This window comes from Miniopterus natalensis, chromosome 1, assembly GCF_054644295.1.
Source record: "Miniopterus natalensis isolate mMinNat1 chromosome 1, mMinNat1.hap1, whole genome shotgun sequence".
In the NCBI taxonomy this organism is placed as follows: domain Eukaryota; kingdom Metazoa; phylum Chordata; class Mammalia; order Chiroptera; family Miniopteridae; genus Miniopterus; species Miniopterus natalensis.
The window spans coordinates 48,959,444-48,986,281 of NC_142081.1; the positions used below are offsets into that span (position 1 = coordinate 48,959,444).

General features: G+C 40.4%; 1 protein-coding gene across 1 annotated transcript; it reads left to right on the forward strand.

Moving 5' to 3' along the window:
• Positions 1–1,772: 1,772 nt before the first annotated feature.
• Positions 1,773–15,057, forward strand: RSL24D1 (ribosomal L24 domain containing 1). The gene is made up of 6 exons (XM_016224898.2): positions 1,773–1,893; positions 5,763–5,876; positions 7,577–7,649; positions 12,041–12,104; positions 12,803–12,888; positions 14,622–15,057. Exons 1-6 carry the CDS (start codon positions 1,813–1,815, stop codon positions 14,708–14,710), a joined length of 507 nt encoding a protein of 168 aa, XP_016080384.1. The 5' UTR covers positions 1,773–1,812; the 3' UTR covers positions 14,711–15,057.
• The last annotated feature ends 11,781 nt before the right edge of the window (positions 15,058–26,838 follow it).

Sequence of the window (26,838 nt, forward strand, 5' to 3'; positions counted from 1 at the left end):
AAATAAACTGTGAAGAATAGCCAGAGAAACAACGAATAAGAAGCTGCAGGAAGGGAGGGAGAGGACTGCAGGTAAACCCAGTTATTTTTTTAAAAATTACAATAAATACTTTGTAACAGGCACAGAAATAGATAAATATATCAAACAAAGCAGAGAGTCCAAAGGTAGACCCATAGAAAAGTGACATTTTGAATTAGTTGGGGAAATGATACTTTAATCAACATATGGTGTTCGGAGTGGGACCCCAAACTGGAATCCTATGTCATTATGTACACTTAAGTAAATTCCAGAGTCGCTGCAAATTCAACTGTGAAAAATGATCCTGTAAAAATGGAGAAAAATTATAAAAAACACTATCCAAAACCATAAAAGATTGGATAAATCTGGATACATGCAAATAAAACATCTCCACATGGAAAAATGCTATAAGCAAAATTTAAAATATTGATAAATTAGGAAATAATTTCTAAGTATCAGTAGAGGGCTAATCTTAATACGTAAAGTACTATTAAAAATCAACAACACAGTAGAAAACTGAAGAGTATAAACAGACAATTCAGAGAAAGGAAAGATTTCAACCATTTGGAAAGATTTCCAAGTTGGTTCATAATTAAACGCAAGTTAAAAAATAGAAAAAAGCTAACTTTAGACTGTCAAAAATCACCTTTTATAAGGAGGCGGTGAAACAGGCATCTTATTGGTTGTTGATTGGTAAAAACTTTTGGAAGGCATTTAGTATTATTTACCAAATTTTAAAACTGTGCATATCCTCTGATCCAGCAGTTCTATATAAACCTTTTTTTTTTTTTAAAAAAAGTGTATCGGTATAGATGGCAATTATGCCAAAAGATGGGGAACATGTTTATCCGTAGGCAACCAGTTAGAATACCTTCATACAGTTGCACATAACTAGGAAAAAGAATGCTATGCGTTCGTTGATGATGAAGTGTGTACTGAACGCTTGTTTATGAGCCAGGACCGATTCTAGGTACTGGGGTTACAGCTGTAAACAAAAAGACAAACACCTCTGCCCTCAGGGAGCTCACCTGGCAACGAGGGGAGAGAGAACGCAGAAAGCGTGACTGGGATGCTTATTAGCGTTATGAAGAAGAGGGAGTGGGGACAGGCCCCGGAAGCTCTCCGGCTCGTCGTGAAAGGGACGGACTGTCCCTGGGAGGCGCGCGGGAGCCCTGGGGAAGCAACCTGCTTCCCGCGGAGACGTTGGGTTCTGTGTTTGTTTCTGTCACATACGTATGCCGTTTACAGGGGGCAGGAGCAGAGGTGGAGAACACCGCTACAAGTTTTTAAAAATTGCTGGTAAAGTTCACCGAGCCTCCGAGACAGCGGCTCCGGTTGCAGGGCCCCAAGCGGCGGAGGTTCCGCGGCGGACGCCGGGCGGGGGGGCCGGGGCCGGGTCGAGGGCAAGGGGTACAAAACGAGCTCGCAGGCACAGCCCGACGCGGGGAACGCCCTCTGAGCGCCAAGCGCAAACCTCCCAGGTCACAGGGTACGGGAGGGAGGAAAGCCAGGCGCCGCGGGACAGCGGCTGCGGCGGGCAGCGCTGAGGCACGCTCCGCTCTCCCGGAGCCCCGGCGGCTAGGCTGACGCTGCAGCTCTGCGCCTGCGCCAAACGACTGTGCTTCCGCCGGCGCGGCCGCACGGAGGCGCTGTCAGTTCGGGTCGCCCTCCAGGGGCCCGCCGGAGCCAGGACGGTCGCCCCGGAACGCCGGAGAGAATCACTTCCTGTGACGGGGCTACGTCACTTCCTTTCAAGTTCGGCGTTTTCGTGGCGGGTCCCCACGCGCGTCCAGCATGCGTATAGAAAAGTGTTACTTCTGTTCCGGGCCCATATACCCGGGCCACGGCATGATGTTCGTCCGCAACGACTGCAAGGTGAGGGGGCCGGGGCCGGGGCCGGGGCCAGGCCGCTCCCGCGGGCCTGAGAGCTGGCCCGCTCGGCGTTCCGAGCCCGCGGGGTTCGGTCGGGATCCCCGCGTGCACCTGAGAGACGGAGGCTTTGCGACGAGCTCAGGCCTCGACCTCCCGCTTGGGGCCTTTCTGCGTGCGGGCGTCCCCAACAGAGCTGGCCACCTGGCCACCCTGGGCGAGGTTGGTTGCGGCAGGGTTAGCAGCGAGCCCAGCCGGCCCCGGCGGGGACCCTGGGGCCTGTCGGGCAGTGCGGCCCCTCCGCGTGGGCACGGTCTTCAGTTGGGTAGACTTTGTTGAACGCGTGGCGGGTCAGGCGTCGTCGCTAAGGTGCGTAGCACAGAGATGAGTAAGACTGGGGACTGTCCACTGTGTGTAGAGGGTGATAGGAATGTTGTATGTAGCTTAATAGGAGACGGAGGCAGTATCGGAGGTGAGTTGGGGAGGGTCGTATATGCAGAGGCTTAGAAAGGAGATGACATTTATCCTGGATCTTGAATTTTGCATGAGCAAGTGTGGAGAGGGCATTCTAGGTGGAAGTTCAGTGAACAGTTTTAAGGAAAGGCACGGAATGAAGCGATCACGTCTCTGTATTGTGGATGGTGATAGAGGCTTGGGGTAGGACTATAAATACACACATAAGGCTATATGCAAAAAGATTAGTCTATAAATATAAGATACACACATATAGATATACCTTAAGACCTGGTCGTGAAAGAGTTTGTGAATAATGCATGAATTTGCCTTCTATTAGAATGAAACTTATTCCTCTGTTTCTTTAGCACATTGTTTCTCAGGACTTGACGTCTTATTTTGCTTCTGATCACTGGGCACATATAAAAGATACAGATTTCTGGCTTCTACCAGATCCACTGAGTTGGAAAATCACCCCTAGGAGGTGATTTTGACATGCTGAAGAATTACAGTTCCTACTTCATTGCCTCATCTCTCTATTATAGATGGAAGATACTGAGCTCATTAATTTAGGAGCAAGGGTTCTTACTGAAGGTGAGGGGCCAAAGCTATGTTTGGGGACTTAGAAGAGCATGTAGAAGATTTTGAATACCTGTTCTCAGGAACATGATAAAGAAATTTGTAAAATGAGTCATTGTCAGGTTGGAGTCAAATTCACAGTGAGGAATATGGCTTTGTAGATGGTCTGGTCATCATGATTTTATGGTTTTTGTCCAGCAATGCTTGTCAGTTGGCTGTTGGGATTAGAACAACAGATTGTGGGAGCTACTTAGAGTTGAGTGTTGATCTGGCAGACACTTGGGAAATTGGAGTTGATGAGGAAGTCTATGTTCCTAGCAAGGACAGGGGAGACCAGTGGATCCAGAGCAAATTGATTGGGGAAATAAGTAGTGGAAACCCTGAAGCACTAATGAAGAAAGAGTACAGACATACCCTAAGAGATACTGTAGGTTCGGTGCCCGAACACCACAATAAAGTGAGTTGTAACCTTTTTGCTGGTGGAGGGTCTTCCTTCAGTTTGTAAAAAATGCAGCACCTGGTAAGTGCCATAAAGTGAAGTGCAATAAAACGAGATATGCCTGTGTCTCATTTATCTGTGTTGATGAATCCCAAATATGTATCTCCTTAGCTCCAGGTCTGAATTTTCCACTTGACAGGATAATCCTGTTTGTACCTAACAGTGAGCCCACTGAAAGAAAGTTCCTTATTTTGGATCATTTTGCTCTCTGAGTTAATACCACTGTCATCTGCTAGACAGTTTTGCTATAAATGTAAGAGTCATCTTTGAATCTTGCACCTTTTGTATCTAGTTACTAAGAGTGCTATTCATTCTGCCTTTGCAAAGGATAGTGGAGTCTTTGCTCTCTTTCTGTTTTCCTGCCCCGGTTCCAGGTTAGGCACTTGTCTCTTTTCTAGCCTCTTAACTGGTCTTTCTGCCTTTATGCTCTTAGTTTTTGAGACCATCTTTCATAGAGAATTCCCCCGTTAAACTTCTTGGGCAGCTTCTTAAAGGTGGAATTAGTGATAATGCTCCATAATTTCACATAGTCTGCAAACAGGAAAAATACATACACCCTTAATGAGTGCTTAATAAATGTTTAATTAGTGGAATAAGAAAGGGCTGCAGGACTTTGAGTGAGGTGTGATTAGATAGATCCTTTGCAGGTTGAAGACTGAGGATGATGCTAGAGTACTAGATTAAAAGGGAAACTTGAGTCTGTGAAGCTTTGTCTTACACAGTCCATCCACCACCTACCCCATGGTAGGTTTAATCACCTTATTGTGTGTGTCCGTATTACTTTATACATGATTATTTTATATAGCGTTATCCCATTTTTTTATATCCTAGCCTGATCGTAATCTCTCTTAATTACAAAGTGAGACTTTATCATACTTAACTTGCTAGCCTAAGTTCTCAAGGAAGGGATTTGTGTTTTACTTACTCTTGTATCCCTAGCACCTAGTACAACATCAGACACATAGTAGATGCACCTTATTTGCTGATGGAATCCCCTTCCCATCTCCAATGACTGCAGTCTCTTAGATTCTTCATTGTACTCGTCAGATAATGGCTATTAGGTATGGAGTTCAAGTAGACTTCCCTGTAACTTCCCATTGGCTCATTTTGGAATTGAGGAAACCCAGGACAAGTTCAAATCCCTCATTAGAAATATCTCAGAAATGGGGATTTGTCTAGGAGTTATCTAGTAGGTATTAAAAATAGGAGGGTTTTATTTAAAAAGGTTATAATACTTTGGGCTGAAAATGCTCAAAGAAATTTTACTGATAATGGTTTCATAGTGAGTTACTCTAGGAGACTGTAGTACTTATTTTCTATAGTTACGTTGAAATTAATTCAAAAATATAGACAAACTTTCACTCAAGTCTCTCAGAAAGGGGCTCTCCAGGAGGTATGGGCTTAGATCAGATTAACCTAGTATTGACCATTTCTAAGAAAAGTATGTCCTAGTATGTACAATGACCTGCTTCAAGTTCCCCATAGAACAAAGTGTAGATAAAATGACAAGTTTTTCGGTTTGTGACATATACAAGTATTACCTTGGCTTACCTAGTTTGAAATGTTTATACCTCATTTTGACATATTTTTAAAAATGGCTAACATCTAGGTGTGACAATTTAACTCAGAAAATTACTTTTTCTCTTCATATTCTAGTAACACACAAATTGTAATGTGTTCTAAGACAAAAGTAACAAAATAATGCATTTTAGACTTACACAATGAGTCCCAATAAGCCATTTCAGGAGCACATTGCGGTATTACTGAGGCATCATTAAATTGCAGGCAATATTAACGGATCACATCATTTAGGATGAAGGTAGAGAATTAAGGTAATGACGAATCTTCCTAGTAGATTTTAGAAAACAAATCTATAACCAGTTTTAGTTGCTTTCTGAAATTATTTTGCGCAAGGATGTAAAGAACCAAAGGAGATTTCAGAAAGTAGTTTGATGAAACTTACCCCCACTGAGGTATATAGAAAGTGAATTTTGAGAATTAATCTGAAATGGGAAGTGATTTAAATAAATGACTTTTCATTAAAACTATTCCTGATTCAAGATCATTATAGGGTTTTTACTGTTATTTTATAAAAATGGTAGTTTTTAACTGTATTTTCAGGGCCCCCCAGCTTTTAGTTGTGATGAGGCTTGATAGTAAAAAAATAGTTCAATTTCCATTTAATCTGACACATCCACACATTTCTAAATGGTATTGTAAGTACAAGCAATTGTGAGTCAGAAACATTGTCATTTCTCAGACTTTACAGTATATTTTGTCTGCGAGGGATAACGTCCTATGATATAAAATTTTTTAATATTGACTTCTATTTTAACTTTTGTAGGTGTTCAGGTTTTGTAAATCCAAGTGTCATAAAAACTTTAAAAAGAAGCGCAATCCTCGCAAGGTCAGGTGGACTAAAGCATTTCGTAAAGCAGCTGGTAAAGAGCTTACAGTGGTGAGTATAATTTTTACAGTGTAAAAATTTCAGGTTTTTTTGGGTGGGGGTGGGTTATGTGATTTAATTGACTATAACAAAGCTTCCTATAACATGATTGATGGGTGACTTACTTGTATTTGGTTATGGTAAAAATTCTCACATGATCCTAAAAACCATAAATCTGTAGAATTCTGAAAAGGAAAAAAATTTGTAATCCAGTTTGTAGAAGTGATTTTTCTTATTCTCAGAAAACTATTTTTAGCTTTTGAAAAGAAAGGGGAAAATCATTTAAATGGATTGGGGTGAAGTTGGAAATTGCTACTTAGGGATTTTGAGAGGAAGTTACGAGATTCATTAAAGGATTCCTGAACAGCAGTGAGGACTCAGATGAGATGTGTCATAGACTCACTTATCAGTTTATGGATTTTTTTAGCAGGACTTTGTGTCTGAGAGCAGAGAAATTAGTTCATAGTATTGGTGTGAGGAGGAATAGTGGGGATGAGGGAATTTCACTTGTGAGCCCCTGTCATCATATTGCTGCTATTCCTGAATTGGTCATAAGGATCTGGGGAAGCATGTCCACATTCAGCCCCTGCAGAGGAAGGAGATAATCACTGCAGCACAGGCTACCCTTGCGGGAGGAAGATCTAAACTGTCCCCTCCCTCCATGACTTCCTCTTCCCCCAAACCCACGATTTCTTTCCCATCTCCCTACTCCTTAAAGGCAGTATCTAAGCAATTGCCATGAAGCCCTTTGCTGGCTTCCTTAACACCAGAGGTTTTCACTGAATATAATGAATATTGTTTTGACAAGATGCAAGGCCAAATTACAATTACTGTTACAAAACTGATTTTCAGTATGGATGAGAAGATACAAGCACCTCAGATGTAGGTGGCAACTGTATGAGTGAAGAAAGGATGCCAGCTCCAGTCATTTGCTGGTGACCTTGTCATTGCTGATGTTATTGTGATAGAGTTGTATTATAAATTAACTAGCCAGATACAGAGGTAGTGCTGTTCCATATGTCTCTGTTGGGTAGATTTGGAAACCAAGAAATACCTGTAGTTTTTCCAGAATTGTTTTGCATGTTTTAAGATAAATGGGATTATTAACTGTCAAAACACCAACTACATTTAGAAGGGACCTGAAAATTTCAGGGCAAAGCTTATGCCATGTAGAGTAGCACTACATTGATTTGAAGATGTGTAGTTTCATACCTTTATGCTATAATACAAAGGTGTATAGGTCTTCAAATGTATAAGCATGGTAGGTACTTAGGTTGAACCACATGAAATTCTCAATGTTTTACTCTTTTTTGATCTATATAAAAAATAGTAAGTTCATATGGTTCAGCCTGATACAAAGTTTTCTGGCTGTGACTCTCATCTAGGAATAGGAAATTAGGGGAGCTTTTTCAATTTGTTTATAATCCCCATGATTGTTATATGCCTCTTCTGGGGGGTGGGGGTTGAACTCTCCCCTCCCCTCCCCTCGAGAATCACTCGGATATAGAGAAATGTTTTCAGTAGGGCTGCCTTATACATCATGGTGTGTAAAAGAGAAAAGGTTTGAAAATTTGTACTTCTGGGATCACCCCAGGGGAATCTTAACGTGTGTCCATAGTTTAATACACTTGGGATGCTTGTGAAAAAGAGAATAATTTATGAAATGTTCCCTTTGTACCTCTGTAAAAACTATATTTTTCCCTCTCTTACAGGATAATTCATTTGAATTTGAAAAACGTAGAAATGAACCCGTCAAATACCAGCGAGAGCTGTGGAATAAAACGAGTAAGTCACAGGGAATGCCAGGAATTTTCAGGAGAATGTGGTTTGGGATAGTACCAAAACTTTAATGTCACTTTGTTATTTAAATATTAAATTACTTCTCTTTTTTATTAGTTAGCTTTTATTTTCTTATCATTTTAATGATTCTTTTGTATTTGTGTCTTATTACAAGCTACCCAAAATCCTTTCCAGAAGTAGCTGATGTGTCTATTATAAAAATAATGTAATTATTAAATTTGATGTTATTTAAAGTGTCCAAACATAAAACATCCAAAAATCTGAAGAAGAAAAAAGATAGAGAATATCTTGTTGGATGAGTGTGGCATAGTTAAAATATACACAAAACCTAGTGCACTTTACAAGTTTAGATAATTTGATTTAGGGATATAAACAGTGTATTCTATATACCTTATAAAATTGAGTGCTTTGGTAAAATTGAAAAGTGCAGCACTTAAGGTGATAATTATAAATTTTCTATCAGAACTTCTAAGTGCTTAACTTAGGTAAAGGAAGCTATAGGTTACTGAAATTAAAAGCAATAATATCTTGTCTTTGTTTTTACTGAAGTAGGCAGAGACTGACAAAAAGCCCACGTGTAGTAAAATTGAGTTTTTAGCCTAGTTCGTAGATTCTACTATGTCTGTGTGTGTGTGTGTGTTTGAGGCCCCTGGCTCTGCCTTTCTCCCCACTGTGGAGTCTTTAGCCATTTCTAGTCTTGTGTTGTGAGTGATGTAGTTTGTTAACTAGAAGTCCCTAACACTTAGAATTCTATAAACTTTTTTCCTCTGTTAATGGAGCACAGACAGGGCATCCCTTTCAACACCTTTTCCTCAGTCAGTCACAAGACTTGAAAAGTTGTGGGCCTTTGTGGTGGTATTTGACACCCTCTAAAGCTTTACCTTCCTGAACTGTGTGGAGAAATCAGTCCAGTTTTAGAATTGGCTGTTGCACACACCACTAAGTATTCTGCCCCTTGGTGTTTTCTTTTTTCTTCCTTTAAAAAATTTTTTTAGACATTTTAAAAATTTTGTTTTGTAATTAGAGGAAGAGCTTTTCTGAAAAGCAGTTGGTTTTGTTGGGTTTATTTGGTAAGGAAATCACAATGATTCAAACTCAAGGATTTCTAAAGAGATTAATAACTTCATAGGATTTTTTTTTTATTGTGATATAATTGCCATATAACACTATATTAGTTTCAGCTGTACAACATAATGATTTGATATTTGTATATGTTGAGAAATGATCACAACAGCAAGTCTAGTTAACATCCGTCACCTGACATAGTTACACATTTTTCATATGATTCTTAAATTGATCCCAAAAGGCACTCTTGTCAAGGACATTATTGGAATATCCTAAAGCAATTCTGGACCCCATAGAGTTTTAATTCATTTTGGTCTTTATTTTCTCTTTTGTTACTACCTGAAGGTAGTAGCTGCATATCACCCTGACATATTTTATTTAGTGGTTAATCAGGTTGATGTTGAAACTGAGGTGCATATCTTGTTTTAGTCATATGTGGATATTCAGTTACTATGACCCTCCATGCTGGTTTTGTGTTATTTACATTGATTGCTAGAAATACTGTTGTGTTCTGTAAGACTTCATATACTTTAGCAATAAGCCCTAACTCTAGCCTGCAAAGATGACGAGGATGCACATAGTCCCTGTCCTCTTGGTGCATTTTACTGGGTACTCCTATTTCATCACTTCTATTTGGTGGTAATTGGTTCAGGTATGATTACCGTCTTATTCCCTTGCCCCACTCATTTATACTCTGCAAGTTCTGTAAGAAGTGGTGTTCTGTTGAGTACTTTTTCCCTGCACAGGTCCCGTTTTCCTTACATACTGGGATCTTAAAAATAGACTTTCCAAAGATCTGGGTAGACAGTATGAGTTGTTTGGAACTTAAAACTACTTCCTGCTGGCTTATACAGTTAATAGCTATTAGTAGTGTTCCAGAACAAAATGTTATTCCTCTAAAAGATTTCTTGATTCCCCACACTCCTTATTTTAATATTCGCTTGTCTATAAACTAGCCTATTGACAATAGTTTTATATTTATTGCTTACATTATCAAATTGTGTGAAGATGTGGACTGAGCAACCTTTGTTAAGATGCTGACATCCACAGAAACAGCAGTAGGAGAACTTTGAAAGCAGTAATAATAGGAAGAATAATTTGTATTTTATCCATAATATGTCTCTGTATTGCAGGTCAATTTTTCATATTTGTCAGATGCTTTTTATGTTTAAGATTTTTTGGTTTTCTGAAATATCCAGAAATGCAGTCTTATTCTTAGAAAGGATTTACCTGCCACCTGTGTGTTTATTTCCCTTGTGAGTAACTTTGGGGTATGGAAATGCTTCTGAATTCTAGAACTTGCCCTTACAGTTTGTTGCTGAAAGGCAAAGAAAGAAGGAAAAAAGTTACATATCAAGCATGCAGGGTGGGGCAAAAGTAGGTTTATAGTTGTGAGTATGTGAAACGCAGAGTTTATTCTGTTTTATTATTGCTTTTTAATTATTGTGTTGTTTTCCATACAAACAACTGTAAACTTTTGCCCCATCCTGTATTATTAATTCTGAGCCACAGCATGTGCAGATTTAGAGTTGACATTGTCTTAGAGTTATTTACATAAACATCATCTTAATGCCAGAGGCACCATAGGGCCTTCTGGGGGATCTTATTGAAATGCAGATCTGAAACAGTGTGTCTGGATGGGGTCTAAGATTTTGCATTTCTAACAAACTCCCAGTGATGCCAATGTTGCTGGTCCCCAGCCTACACTTTAAAAAAAAGTTTTTATTTTGACATAATTTCAAACTAAACAGGAGTGGCAGGAGTAGAATTCTCTGATACCCTTCATCTAGATTCCTGAATGTTAATATTCTATTAAATTTGCCTTTGCCTTTTCTTTTTTCCTCTCCTCTCTCTCTTCCTTTCTTCTGTAATTTTTTTCTGAACTGTTTAAGTTGCATAAATGCGCTCCTGTGTCCCTAAATAGCTTAATATGTATTTCCGAAAAATAGAACATTCTCTCATACAACCACCATGCAGTTATTAGAATCAAGAAATTAACATTGATAGAGTAGTATCATTTAATCTTAGACCTGTTTAGATTTCTCTAATTGTCTCAATATCTTTTATGCCAAAAGTTGTTAGAATAGTACATGTCATGTCTCTTTAGTCTCTTTCAATTTGGAATAGTTTCTGAGTTTGTTTTCATATTTCATGACATTGATCATTTTGAAGAACATAGGCCAGGTGCTTGGTTAAAATTCCTTAATTGGGTTAGATAATGTACATTTGGCAGGAACACCATTGACATGATGTGGAGTTTTTGTCACTGTCATGTGAGGAGGCACCTGCTGTTCATTAGTCCTGTTACTGGCAGTGCTAACTTTGATCTTTGGTTAAGGGGGTATCTGCCAGGTTTCTACACTATAAAGTTCATGTTTTGCCCTTTGTCACTAATTAGTGTATTGTGGGGTGATACTTTAAGACTGAATATCTTGCTATTCTTCAGCTCCACAGACTATACTTTAAGAAGCTAGATTGGGAGTATGCTGTTGGGTGTGGTAGCCACTTAGCCACAGGGTCTGCTGAGCACGGAAATGTGGCTGGTCTGCATCGAGATGTGCTGTAAATATAAAGTACATGTGGTTTTTGAAGACTTACTATGAAAACAAGCATAAAATGTCTCAGTAACAATTTTTTATATTGATTACATCTTGAAATGACAATATTCTGGATATGTTGGGTGAAACAAAATATATCATTAAATTTAATTTTGACCGGTTCCCTTTTTTTCTCTTTAATGTGGCTGCTAGAAATTTAAAATTGCATATGTGGTGTATCTTATGTTGGACAGTGCTGATATAAGTACTAGAGCCTAGTTGGACTCATCTCCTATACACATTTTCCAAAGCAGTTGGATTTTAGTGGTTGAGAATTGGCAAATTGATTGACTGGTTCATTTTACCAGTATTCATAATGTGCAGATTATATCCCAGATACTTGAAGAAAACCTGGTCTTTATGACTGGAAAGGTACTGTCTTTTATTTATTATGGAGGTCACAAGCTAAGAATGGGATTAGTTGCTAATTCTCTGTAGAATAAAATTTGAAAAGCATTGGGTTCCTTCATCATAGAAGGAAAATTTAGTAGCAAAAGCTTTTGCAAAATAAAAGTTAGAGAAGTGATAGCTTGTAAAAGATAGTTAACAGTGATATCAGCAAAGGGTACTACCTTCCTCAGCTGTTTAAGTTGGGATTTTTAGAAATGAATTTTTTGTTTACTCAGTTTATAAATCAGAATAAAGAGTAAGGTGATTGTTAAAGCTCTTGCTTGAATGTGAATAATTGGCTAACTCTTATGAATTTCTCTCTAGTCGATGCAATGAAGAGAGTTGAAGAGATCAAACAGAAACGCCAAGCTAAATTTATAATGAACAGGTATGACTGTATGTACCGAGTAACTTTTGCAAAAATAATTACTAGTACACATGTAGAGGCGCTTTCTTCCCACATAACTTCAGACTTACAAAAGCTAGCAAGGCTAGTATAAAGAACTCTTGTATATTCTATTAGCAGTTTTCCATATTTACTTTAATTCTTGTCTCTTTGGCAGTCCATCATAGAAAAGAAGCATGCCCCAACAACTTCTGGCTTTGAAAGATTGTTAAAGCGCCACAGAAAAAGGGCCTAAATGTTTGAGAATAAGTCTGTTAGTTTTTTTGTTGAATGTCTTATGAGTTTGTGCACTTGTAATTACTGAATGATTAAAGAAATTAAGTAACAGAGACTCTTCTCTGTTTGAGAAAAGATCTAGGCTGTAGAAAAGATTTGCACTACGTGTGTATACTAGACATTGATCTCTGAGATTTAATTTCTTGTTTCAGTCTCATTCCTTCATTCACTCCACAAATCTATATTGAATCCTCAGTTTATTTCCATTTGGGCACTAGGGATACGGTGAATGAACAGGTTCTCAGTGTAGGAATCCTATTTAAGTTAATTGGGAACTAGAAAATAATTGAGTTCCCACTCCTCATCAGTATGGCTTATTTATTAATAAATTTTATTTTTAAAAATTTGAATTAATGTCTAAAGTTTTAGTAACTGAAATTTTGGCCTTAATGGTTTTACCCTAGGTTGAAGAAAAATAAGGAATTACAGAAAGCTCAGGACATCAGAGAAGTCAAGCAAAACATCCATCTCATCCGGGCCCCTTTTGCATGTAAGTGATGCATTGCATAGGAGTTCTCTGCTTTAAATAGAGAGGTGAAAAAAATCTACATTTTTGTGGTCTATGTAATTGGGTATCAACCAGCTTTTTAAGGGTGAATATTTTTCATGTAAATGTTATCTCAGTATTTATGATATAACTTGGTAAAAAAATATAATTTATTCAGTGTATATTCCAGTTTCAGTCCATTTTTCACATGTTTTTTTCTCTCCTTAATAAAATCCTGTTTTATGTAAGGTAACTCTCTAAGTTAATCAAAATGAGTTGAGTAATAATTTCATAGATTTTTTGTTGTTGTTAATCCTCACCCAAGGATATTTTTTCCATTGATTTTTAGAGAGAATGGAAGGGAGGGAGAAAGGAAGGGAGGGAAAGAGACATCCATTGGTTGCCTTCTACACACCCCTGACCAGGGCCAGGGATCAAACCTGCAACCCAGGTACATGCCCTTGACCGGGGATCAAACCCAAGACCCTTTGGTGCTCGTGCTGACCCTTTAACCACTAAGCCGCACTGGCCAGGACTTTCTTAGATAATTTTGCCTCATACCTGGTTTTAGTAAAGGACAGTGTTCTATCTTAGATTGGTTCTCAGACTGTGTAGTATGGGAATTACTTGGGGATCTTAGCATAAATACAGAGGCTCAGGCCCTTTGAATCTGGGCCTCTGGTCTTTAAGTAGTTCTGTAGGCAATTCTGATAATGTAAGTGTGAGAACTATAGTTTTGTATTGAATCCTTCTCTTTGTGCTTATGTAACTTATTGATAGTCACTCATTTGGGCAATTGTTTGTGTGCATAGTTTCTTTTGTGGGGTTCGAGAAAACCAGTCTTCCTCAGCTGGCAGCAAGTACAGTCTGTCACATAATGTACTTACTTATGCAGACTGCTTAAAGAGAGAGACATTTTGGTGAGATTTAGTCTAAGACTTGATTTCTGAATGATTCTGTGCCTAAACCTTAGTAAAGGTCAAATTCTGTAAGCACATGTTGAGTAGATTTTTGTTAAAGTTTCACCCTGGTGGTTTTTGTACCAAATTTTATTAAAAGAATAGAATTCTGGAGCATTTGTTTCATATACAGGTGATACAAACTGATGGCCAGAAAACAATAGGAATGAATCATTGTTATCTAAGTTTTTAGGTAAGCCTCTGAGGTTGGTAGTACAGTATTTGGAGCAGGGACCAAGGATCCATGAGGGCAAGGCTTCAAATTCCATCACTTTGACTTACTGGACTTACCAGCTGAGTGACCTTGGACAAGTTCATTTGTCTGTATGCCTCAACTTTTCTCATCTTTAAAATGCAGGTTGTACCCTGGCTAGGTGCTCGGTTGGTTAGGGTGTCATCCTGATATGCCAAGGCTGGTTAGATCCCTGGTCAGGGCACATATAAGAATCAGCCATTGAATTTGTAAATAAGTGGAACAAGAAATCAATGTTCTCTCTCTCGCACTCTCTCTCCCTCTCTTTCAAATTAGTAAATAAAAAAGTAAAATAAAATGCAGGTTGTTTTGATGGTGAAATGAACAAATGTAAGTAGAACACTTACTTAATGCATAGCATATTATAAGATCTTTGTAAGTTTATTTGCTATTCTTAAGTATCTTAGAAATGTCCAATGTATTTGAAAACATCCAAGATCTTTTATAAAGCATTGATGAGTTCCGTAAAGTCACACTGAATTGATAAAGTTTTTAAAAAATGTTTCTTTTTTTTTTTCCTTAAGGCAAAGGAAAGCAGCTGGAAGACAAAATGGTACAGAAACTACAAGAGGATGTGGACATGGAAGTTGTTTCTGACAATCCTACTGTTTAACCATTTCTATAAGCTCATTGGAAAATCTCCTTTAGAGACTTAGACTGAGTTACTGATGTATTTTTTACATAAGATGACTCAAATGAAAAGGTGACTAAAAACACATCTCTTCTACATTACTATCTGCAAAACACCAGGTAATATGGATGCTAGATTGCAGCTCAATGTTAAACCTTGACTGATAGATGTACTTAGGTAAATTATGAAAACTCTGAATACAAAGTGAATTGAGAACATAAAATTATCATGCCACTTGAGTAATGGCACCAGGGAGCATTTATGTAATAACTAATGACAAACATTCATGGCTAGTGATATATAAAATAAAATGTTCTTTGCAATAAAAATCTTCCCTTTATTAGCTTTATAGAAGGAGGGATATAACAGGGAACCAACAGTCTGTATGATAATTAGCCTCAAGTACTCATCTTTTGTTTTGATTTCAGTATTTCATGTTTTGGTTTATTAATGTCTTAGGAGTACATGATGGCCTCATATTGAAGCCTAATTCTTCTGGACTCTTTCGACCTGGTTTAACTGTTTGGAAAGGCAGTTGTGGATGTTGGTGAGAGAACTGAGTAGTCGTTTCTGAAATGGCACTCTTCTCTTTAATTGCACTTTGGAGAAATTCTAACTTGAGATTCCTGGTAGAATAAGCTTTATTTTTCCAGCTCAACAATGATTTAGCAGCAGAGGAATCCAGAGCCTTTAAATTTTTTTGGTGTGCTTTTCTTTTAAAAAGCTAATTGTTTTGGGGGAAATCAAATTATGGGTAGAATGTCTATACATTATTTGCACATAAAATCACTTCTGTAGTAAGTGCCTATTATTTAAAGGTACTAAACAAAGATAAAGTATCAATTGCTTGGAAGAAAATAACTTCACTCACATGTACTACTGAGGTAGGAGATATATTTAAAGACAAATATATACTTAATACTTCCTGTTTCTGTATTTTTACATTATTTACAAGTAAGTATGTTAAAAGTATTAAGTAATTCAGTTTTTATATGGTTATTTAAAATTCAAAAAGCTTAGGTAGAAATGTAAGAGGACCTGTGATGCTAGATCTGAACAAATGCAGAGTGGTGCTCTAGACCAGCTGTCAGGAGACTTGGGAGCTACTTTTCTGCACCTGTGTGACTTGTAGCCATTGATTTCCTCGCCTGTGAAATGAGGCTGGGATTGTAAATACATATGTAGAAGTTCTTTTCTGGGGCTGCAGCTCTATAGGCCTGTGATTTATAGAGTTAGCATTACTGAATCAGGACAGTTGCCTTCTTCTGGCCTCTATTTTTTCTGATGAGAAGTCAGTGAACAATCTTATTGGTGTTCCCTTATACATGACAACATACATGACATATTTCTCTTGATGGTTTCAACATTTTCTATGTCTGGATTTTATCATTTTTACAATGATATGTCTGGGTGTGAGTCCTTGAGTTTATCCTACTTGGAATTTGTTGACCTTGAATGTGTAGATTAATAATTTTTATTAAATATGGGAAATTTATAGCTATCTTATTGGTTCTCTTTCTCTGGAGCACCCTAACACTCATACCATCCACCTTTTGTGGAATTTTGCTGCTGCAGATAATTCTCAGATTTGGCTGTCTCCAAATGATTAAGAGGCTGAGCCTCAGGACAAATTTCAGTAGTCATTCACTGTTTCTTCCACTTTTCAAACTGATAAATGTGGATTAAAAAATAAATTGTAAAAGTAAAACAAGTTTTTATCCTTTACAGCTGCATTTAACTCAGAACTACCATGAGACCAAAATATTCTAAGAATGCATACAAATCAAACACCATAAGGCCACAGTTAAATAATATTAACCAATTTGCCAGAAATATTTAGATGAATTCACAAGAGCAATCAGGCCAAAAATGGAGATAAAACCACACCATACTTTCCATTGACTTCTCTACTATTCAGGAGAGGGCACCCGTATGACCACACAAAACATACCCCGACTATTTCTAAAGGACTCCCAGAATGAGTTTAGTCAACGTCCAAATCTAAATAAAAAGTGGTGGAGGAATTGTTGAAGTCCAGTGACAAACCTGCAATTGTGACAAGCTTACCGTCCCTATTCCACATCCATAGTCTGTCCCAGCTCTGTGAACAATAGTCTGAGCTTGTTTGCACCACTGGCAAAATAATCTGGCAGAAATGATCACCCCTAAATAACTGACAAGCAAAACAGTAAACACATTGTGAAGCAACTCTGTTTAATTCGACCTATGTGATGCCATGTCTACGTCATTAAACACATTTGAAGAGAAAAAGGACTTGAGGTGTTTCGCTGGCTTACCTGATCTTTGCAGATCACCATAAGAGGATTGCACACCTGTATCACCACACAGGATCTTGCCGGCTGCCTCAAGGCAGTTAACTACTGGTTCCTGCTGCATTTGTCAGTGTGAACCTGCTTTCAAGCCAATCAAAGAGGAAAAAGAAATCCAGCACAGTAGAACTCTACAACCCCCTGCAGAAGTGATCTGTGAGACAGCCCTTTCTCCATCAACAATAAGCTGGTTCTAATTTAAGCCTTCATTGCCAAGCACCATTTCTAGCCTCCTGTGAGACACCAAGTAGGATCCCTACTCCTTTGGGTAACCGTGTGTATGACCCTGGTATAAATCCCCCTGGAAGAAGGGGATGTAGAAGGTGCGTATTCCTCACTTATTCCTTTAACTCTGCATGCCCTCACTCTGGAGCAGTCACTACCAAATCATGGGATGTAACGGTAAATCAAGTACAGGCCTGTCCTCAAGGAGCATCCAGTCTGAGTGTGAAACCAAGTAATTGCAACCAAACTATAAGTGAGATGCATATACGCGGATAGTTTGTAACTCAGAAGATGTTAAAATCTCTGGCTGAGGAGAGGGGAAAAAAGATGTCCTTGCAGAGAACTGTTGAGCCAAGTTAAAATTTTTAAAAATCTTATTCCTGTTTCTCCCTATTCCTATACTGACTCCCAGTTAACATTTCACCAGCTTAACCAGCACTGTCCACTTGCTCCATAAAACATGCACAATGCATACTGAGCAACCACAGTGTGTCAGCTGGTCAGTGACTCCCTGGTACACCTACACGCCACTGCTTTCCCTAAGCTAGTTGTATGTTTACCAAGAGTCAGTTGTGTTTGTTCCTGAATCTGTTCATGCCTGTTGTACTTATAATCTGGATGGGGATTGTTGTCGGCAGAATAATGCCACCAAAGATATTCACACCCTAATCTGCAGAATTTTGGAATGTACTTTGTGGGGCAGCAGGGATTTTGCATATGTGATTAAAGTTAAGAACTTTGAGATGACGAGAGTAGACTGGATTACCCAGGTGTGCCTAATCTAGTCCCATGAATCCTTAAGCGGGGAGCCTTTTCTGCCTGAGTGAGAAATGTGCTGGTGGAAAAACTCAGAGTTACTACCTCTAGAGATGCAGAAAGAGAGTCCTGAATGAAGGAATGAGAAAAGTCTCTGGATGCTGGAAAAGTTAACACAGACACTCCTCTGGAGTTTCCAGGAAGAAATGTTAGCCTGCTGAAACCTGTGTCAGACTTCTGACGGACAGAACTGTTAACATTTGTGTTGATTTAAGCTACTGAATTTGTGGTGATTATTACAGCAACAACAATAACAGGGATTAAAGACACCCCCCCCCCCCCACACACACACCTTCTTAGCCTTGTTGCAGTTGCAGTGGTTTTCTGTGTATGAAGGGAAGTCTGTGCACAGGTGGCCTTCCGTGCTCCTCTGGGGCCATGACAAAGATGCCTGGCTGGCTCCTTCCTGGTCAGATCTCTCATACTTTGGAAAATGGGAAGCTGGTGTCTAAACTGAAGTGTTTTGGTTTTTTTTTTTAAAGAATTGCTAGATCAAAGTCTGCCTATATTTCTTAGGTGGGGAATGACAGGGCTGTGGACTAAGTTATAAGGAATGGAAAGCTTAAAAATAAGAGTCATATTTCAGACTCCCCATACTGACAGCCTATCAATGTGCAAAAGAATTAGTGGAGGCATGTGAGAGAGTGAGGAGAGCACAATGTTTGGAAATAGGCAGGACTGAGTTTAGTTCCTGGAAGAAATCACTTAACTTTGTTGGTAAAATGGAAATAAACATACCTAGTTCAGAGAGTTGTGAAGATGATCAACAATGCATGTAACTCTCCAGGCACATCACCTTTACTGTACCCACCACTTGCAACGTGTGCAACTTTTTTTTTTTTAATTTAGCTTTATTGTTGAAAGTATTACAGGTGTCCCGTTTCCCCCCCCAATTGACCCCCTCCACTTCGCTCCCACCCCCCTCCCCAGGCCTTCACCCCGTTATTGACTGTGTCCATGGGTTATGCACATGTGCATATAACTTCTTTGGTTAATCTCTTCCCACTCTCCACCCTTCTTCCCTCTGAAATATGATCGTCTGTTGCATGCATCACTGTTTCTGGATCTGTTTAGTTCGTCAGATTCTTTTGTTCATTAGCTTCTTAAAGAAGACCCTTCAACATTTCCTGTAGTGCTGGTCTGGTGGTGATGAACTCCTTTAGCTTTTTCTTATCTGTGAAGCTCTTTATCTGACCTTCAATTCTAAATGATAGCTTTGCTGGATAGAGCAATCTTTGTCCTACGTCCTTGTTTTTCATCACTTTGAATATTTCTTGCCACTCCCTTCTGGCCTGCAAGGTTTCTGTTGAGAAATCAGCTGAAAGTCGTATGGGTGCTCCCTTGTAGGTAACTGCTTTTCTCTTGCTGCTTTTAAGATTCTCTCTTTGTCTTTAACCTTTGGCATTTTAATTATGATGTGTCTTGCTGTGGGCCTCTTTTGGGAGCCTCTGTGCTTCCTGGACTTGTAAGTCTATTTCTTTCCCTAGGTAGGGGAAGTTTTCTGTAATTATTTTTCAAACAGGTTTTCAATTTTTTACTCTCTTCCCCTTCTGGCACCCCAATAATATGAATGTTGGGCCTCTTGAAGTTGTCCCAGACGCTCCGTATACTACCTTCATATTTCTGGATTCTTTTTTCTTTTTGCTCTTCTGGTTGGGTATTTTTTTGTTTCCTCATGTTCCAAATTGCTGATTTGATTCCCAGTGTCCTCTACTCTACTGTTGATTCCTTGTAAATTATTCTTCATTTCAGTTCATGTAGCCTTCATTTCAAATTGGTACTTTATTATGTTATCGATTTTCTCAGTTATTTTTGTAATCTGCTTAAACATCCTTATAACCAAAATTCTGAACTCTGTATCGGTTAACTTGCTTGGCTTTATTTCAGTTAGTTCCTCTTCTAGAGATTTCTTCTGTTCTTTCCTTTGTGACATGTTTCTTTGCCTCCACATTTTGGCTGCTTCCAGGTGTTTGTTTCTATGTATTAGGTAGAGCTGCTATGTCTCCTGGAATTTGTAGAGTGGCTTTGTGTAGTAGATGTCCTGTAGGATCAGTGGCTCAGCCTCCCCAGTCACCTGAGCTGGGCTTTCTAGTTGCTCCCCTGTGTGGACTGTGTGCACTGTCCTGTTGTAGTTGAGCCTTGATTGCTGTTGGCATCACTGGGAGGAATTGACCCCCAGGCCAACCAGCTGTGAGGACTAGCTGCAACTACAGCCAAAGAGCTGTTACGCTGGAGACACCCCTATGGAGCAGGATTTACTTAAGTGGAGCTTTGGTGTTCACCAAGTGCACCCCTTGAGTGTGTCACTCGTGGATGTGGTAGGGTTGTAATCCAGCATGGTCGAGTCTGACCACCAGGTGCAGTCTCTGGGGCCTCCAGGGAGGTGCAAAGTCAGCCTCTGCCTGAACCTTGCCCAGGGCCACCCAGCATGAGCTACACAGCAAACCATAGTTGGCTGCTACTTGTGCTGGGCTTGGAGGTGTCCAGGAGAGGCCAAGCTATGAGCCAATGCAGGCTGCTGCTAGTGCCAGGCCTGGGGCCGCTTATCAAGCTGTATGGGGCCCGCTGCTGCTTGTTTGAGAGATTTTAGGAAAGTCCTAAGCATGAGGCTCGAGAGGCCACTTGCACAGAAAAGCCCCTGGAAATGGCCTGGATGAGCTGCAGGTGGGGAGGGCGGGGCCTCCGGGAATCACGGGGCGGGGCCAAAGGTGTGAGTCAGGTGCTGGCGATTCAAACATGGCGCCTGCCTGCCGGCTGTGTGTGGGGGAGGACTCGCCAAAGGAGCCATGGCCTCTGCCAGCCCTTCTGCCTGGGAGGAAGCCGCCCCTCCACCTCTCGCCCGGATTTCAGGCAGGTTAGTTCCTCCCGAGGTCCTTTCAGGCTGCTGCCCGGCGCGGGGCTCAGAGGGAGTGCGTCCTAGTGAGTCTATGTGCGGGCCCTTTAGAGGAGCTGCTGGGGCTCCCGCAGCCTCCGCGACCCTCAGCGACATTCCCCGCTGGTTTTCACAGCCCGAAGTTGTGGGGACGTCTCTTCCGGCCCTGGAGCCCTGGGTGGGGGCTCTGCTGTGGGGCTGGGACCCCACACTCCTCTGGGGAACCTCCACCGCTGAGATTCCCTCCCGGGTTTAACCCGCGGCACCGGGTGTGGGCCCCGGGACCCCGTCTCCAGGATTCAGCCCGATCCGCCCGCGTCTCCGCCCCTCCTACGGTTTCGATGCTTCTTCAGTTCCCTGGTTGTGGGGCTTCTGTTCAGCCAGATTTCAGGAGACTCTGAGTGATGGTTCTGTATTTTAGTTGTAACAGCGGCAGGTGCAGCTGTTACCTATGCCGCCATTTTCTGTGCTGCTACTTTTAAGGACAGAAAGTGTTTTTGTTTTTTTTAACGTAGAGTTGACATGCAATATTAGTTTTGGGTGTACAACATGGTGATTCAACATTTATAGTCCTTATAAATGTGGTCCCTACAGTAAGTCTAGTAACCATCTGTCACTGTACAAAATTATTACTATAATGTTGACTATTTTGGTTTTTGGCCCCAATGCTACATTAGGCTACACTCAGGTCTTCAAATTTTTGTTCACATATACTGCCTCATTTGACCGTGACAGTATTTTTTTTATTTTATTTTTAATTTTTTTATTGATTTTAGAGGAAGGGAGAGGGAGAAAGAGAAACATTAATGTGAGAGTCATTGATCGGCTGTCTCCTGCACGCCCCCTGCATGTGCCCTGACCAGGAATTGAACTGGGATCTCCTGGATCATAGGTTGATGCTTAACCACTGAGCCACGCCAGCTGGGCTTGACAGTATCTTGAGAGGTAGGCAGAGTAAGCTTTATTGTTTTACAGGGGTAGAAACAGATGTGGAAAGGTGAAGTGATTTGTAGATTGCTATTCAGTGGCAAAGAAAAGTCTAGAAGGCAAACACTGTGGTACTCATTCCACTATCCTACCACCTAATGTCTGTTGATCCTGTCTCTGGTTTCCATATGCAATGCGGTTCTTTGTATTTGTGGAGCTTCCCAGTAAGACTCTTAATGCAATTTTGTTTGAGATAGTATCATGATGTTTCTTTTCCCACACTTCTTGTACGGACAGCCTCACACCTCTCTGTGCAGTTTCTAACCAGTTGTCTTAGCCTCAGCCATCCACAGCACAGATCCTGCCACCTATGTTGTGCAGCAAGGACACTATGTCCAGGCTGGTGGGCAGGGCCCACATTTAGAATTGTGTGCTCGCTGTAGGTTGGCAGTTGTGGTCAGAGCTGATAAGAGTTTTCAAGCTTGTAGTGTCAGCCCCATAAAGAAGTGTGACCATCACCCTAATCACTCCATGGGTCTATAGAAAAGCCTGAGGATAGATATATTTGTTGTTGCCTCAGTTTCCCCAAAGGGAATAACCTTTCACGATGCCAGTCAAAATACGATCTAAAGGCACACGGTACACGTTTTGACGGCCACCTTCTGCCCTTGCCTCTCTGGGGGCAGTCTATGCTTTATATACAATGATGTCAGCAGTGTATTATAAATATGCATGAATATACACATTCTTAGAGATCTCCAGTTACAAAGCTCTTACGTATGCCTTCTGGTCAAACCTGAAATGTGTCCCTTATGGAGCTCACAAGAACTCTGGTGCTGGGTAAGATATTAGAATTTGGACCAGAAGGGCCACCTAGCTCAGTCCTTGGTCCTCCTGCTTTCATGGCCCATGCTGGGGGAAGGGGAAGGAAGAGAAAGAGTAAGATGAAGACTGACATCTCGTGAGCACTGACTGCCTAGCCCACCGCCGTGGGTACTTCTCACATAGTCTGGCGACGTATGTAGCGGTATTGCCCCCTAGGGGACATTTGCTCATGTCTGGAGACAATTTTGGTTGTCACTCTGGGAGAGGAGTGGTACTGGCGTCTAGTGAGTAGAGGCCAGGGATGCTGCTAAACATCGTATAATACACAGGACAGCCCTACAACAAGGGATTATCTTGCCCCAAAGGTCAGTACTGACGTTGAGAAAACCTGACCTATAAAAATAAGCCTCAACATTGACAACTAACTGGCCTTACTTCATTTCTATATTTTTCCCCTGCTACATTTTTTAAGTAAACTGACCCAAGGATTCACTATCATTCCATTGCTAATAATAATTATAGTTAACATTTATTGGGCACTTACTATGTTCTGGATATTAACTCTTTCATTTACTCCTCAGAACAGTCCTATGACACAGGTATTGCTATTTTCATTCCCATTTTACAGATATGGAAACTTAGTAAGGTGATGTAACTTTTTAAGTTTTACCCAGTTAGTAGGGGTAGAGTTAGGGTTCAGATTCAAGCAAGAACTATTCCAGAGCCCACATCCTTAATAATCATGCATACATAATTCCTCGAGGCTTCTCTTGCCTCTGTAAAATAAGTTAATGTTTTAAAAATCTTATTAATTTGTATACCACCTTCTTGATTTTTTCCATATTGCAGACTCTACATTATTACTTGCTTAGTGTTTTTTTTCAATTTTCACCCCCCCCTTTTTTTTTTTTTTTTACATAGCTTCATTTTACATGTACCTAAATGCAATCCTGATTGACACAATGGGCTAGCTATAATTTTTCTAGTACACACTACAATACGTTATACTTAAAACAGAAACTTACTTGGCTATGCACCACCTGTATTTCCTATACCACCCGGATAAGCTGACCCTCTTCAGTAAATGTTGGTTCAGGTGCTTCCTTAGTTTAATGTTTTCTTCTCGGGCGAAGTGGCCTAAAGTGTAAAACCCAACATGTCTTCATGAGGAATGTAATCTAAGACCCAAAATAGTAGAATGTGAAACAGACATACACACTCCATTCTAGTAAATCTCCAAGGCACTACCCACATGGGGATGGAAATCTGATATGCCTCAGCAACAAGGAAAGAGATGAGCCCGGCTGGGCGTGGCTCAGGGGTTGAGCGTCGAGCTAGGATCCAGATGATCGGGGTTCGATTCCTGGTCAGGGCACATTCCCAGGTTGTGGGCTTGATCAATGACTCTCTCATCATTGATGTTTCTGTCTCTCTCCCTCTCCTTTCTCTGAAATCAATAAAGATATATTTGAAAAAAAAAAAAGGGAAGAGATGAGAGGGTATTATTGGTGAGAAGCCAAATGATTTGAATTTGCGAAAGAATCGGGAACTGGAGTCACCAAATACTACAGATATGTTGAGAATAGGAGGGTTTTAAAAAATCCCGTATAAGCGATTAGTCTCCACCTCCCAGGTCTCCAACATGCCTAAAGTTCTTCATATGGCTAAACTATCAAGTGCAAGGGTAGAATAAGACCATTTTAAAGTCATGTAAAGCTTCACAGCATGTATGATATGATCACAGCTATACATTCATGTAGAATTATATATGGTATACACTGAAAGTTTTTAATAGTTGAAAAAACACGAAATCTCAATTTACTTTCCATACTTCTCTCAGAAGCTACCAAAAGATAGGCTAAGGCTTTCTTCTTTCTACACTGCCCCATCCATTCATAAGGGAAGGAGCATCAACTGCTCTCTAGCTATATGAACAGAAACAGCAAAGGGGAAATTTCCAAAAAAGAAAAGATCCTTGGTTAAGAGCCTCAAAATATTTCCCAGCAGCACACGGCTGCCTGACGCCCCCCCTCCCCCCACTCTCCCCACTCCCAGCACGGTGGCTCAGGATTCATCAGCTTACCTCCCCCCACTCCATTACACAAGTTACAGCGTAAAGGCAAAGATAAAATAACCAGAAATGGGCCTGGGCATCAGCGCTAGCAGTCACAGAGGTGGGGTCTGAAGTCTGATCCCACTGGTTTCAAGATGATGACTTCTCAAACCTGAGGGATTTGGGAAAGAAATAGTACCAGAATAATGAAACAGTAAAATAATCAGCTTCTCTCCACTATGATGACATTCCCGAATTTGCTATATATTTCTATATAATTTACCTTTGAAATAGTTCATTATTTCCTGTATCTTACATATGATGTAATGAGGTTGGGGCACCTGTGTTCTAAGCAGAGCTCCCCCATCTATCACTATGGGTAAACATCACAGACCTCAATTTTCTAATCCACAAATAATGCCTTTACACAAGATGATTTCATGCTCCTTCCAGCTCTGACACCCTGTGATAAATTGCTTGCATAAAAATTCAGAAATAGTCCCAAGCTAAGATTCTTTGTACTAGAATTGAAAGAAATGCAAAGAGATGAGGAGGAGCTGAGTAAAGAGAAGCATTAATGCTGAAGAGCCTGCACTTTTCCCCTATAGGAGTGTGCACTCAATCCTTATGGGCCAAAAGTAGTTCTGTGTAGGGGGCAGCCAGTGGAGCCATGCTAGGAAAGACCCAGAGAGACTGTTGTCTGCCTCACTGAAAGTTGAAACCACTCAATCACATACTGCACAGTAACTCCAGTCTGGTGAAATTTTGTCTAGAAAAACCTCAGTCCTAATTAGGAGAGTGAAATCCCTGTTTGGAGCTTTTCTCATCTCCCTCACAGAACCTGAAAAACAGAAGTACTTAGGATCATTTCTTGGTGTTTATCCAGACCTTTGTTTTGCCATCACATTGGCTCTCTTGCACAGTAAGTCCTCATTTAAGATCACCTCTAGTTTCTGCACTTTTAAGTGAAATGCTATATTAAGAAACCAGTTTTACCATAAGCTAATTGATATAAACAAGATTTAAGTTCTTATGGTATCTTGCCAAAGTTATAACAAAACAACATTGAACAAAACATTATCCAAGGATCTGCTGTACTTAATCTTCTCTAGATGTCTGGTTGCAACAGACTCAGAAGTGGTGTTTGCCATCATCCACGTGATGAATCGTCTACTGTTGAGTCCACACAGGAGGTGTTTCTAAACCTTCTTCTTAGAAAATGATGTTTTCTTTCTTTTTGTTGCAATTAGCCTTTTTTTTGAACAAATCAGGTGTCCCCTTCTTAAAGATGTCTCTGCAGTCTTCCAGAGCTGCTTATCCATGACCTCTATCCCAAACCATATACCCCAACCCATCTCTCACTCAACTACCCAACTTATTCCCTGGCTCTCAGTTCCTGACTCTGTTTCTTGGTTAAAGTATCATTTCACATTTTTAAAAAAATATGTTTTTATTGATTTTAGAGAGAGAGGAAGGGAGAGGCAGAGAGAGAGAAAGAGAAACATCAATGATGAGAGAGAAACATCGGCTGCCTCCTGCATGCCCCCTACTGGGGATCAAGCTTGCAACCTGGGCATGTGCCCTGACCTGGAACGAAACGTGACCATTTGGTGCACGAGTTGATGCTCAACCACTGAGCCACACTGGCCTGGCTCATTTCATCTTTTGCACCTTAGACTAATTCTCCAGCTCCAAGTCCTGGCTTCATCCCTGGACCATGATTTGGCACTCAACTCCCAGTTAAGATGCTTTCTGCTGCTCTCAGTAAATACTCTGTATAATTCAGCTGACTTGTACTTCAGGTCTTTGTGACCAATGTTCCCACAAGCAGAACCACTCTGAAAATCCAGCCAAGTAAGGGAAGCCCTTCAGGCTGCTCTATAAAAGCATGAACCAGGTGAGAGAGAAAAATCTGGAGCCTGCTTCAAATTGTATGACTGGGAGAGTGAGGGTCCAGTTGCCTGCCTGCCTGTGTTGTTGGTAGGATACCTGGTGACACCAACTCTTGACCTTGAGGAAAAGGAGAGAGTCATGAATATTTTTTCATCTGAAATAGTTCCCC

Bases quoted from the DNA above. Each gene is read 5' to 3' on its own strand.
- RSL24D1 (XM_016224898.2), top strand. From the start codon at position 1,813: ATGCGTATAGAAAAGTGTTACTTCTGTTCCGGGCCCATATACCCGGGC. The intron at 1,894-5,762 runs GTGAGGGGGCCG...TAACTTTTGTAG, and splicing joins TCGTCCGCAACGACTGCAAG to GTGTTCAGGTTTTGTAAATC. The intron at 5,877-7,576 runs GTGAGTATAATT...CCTCTCTTACAG, and splicing joins CTGGTAAAGAGCTTACAGTG to GATAATTCATTTGAATTTGA.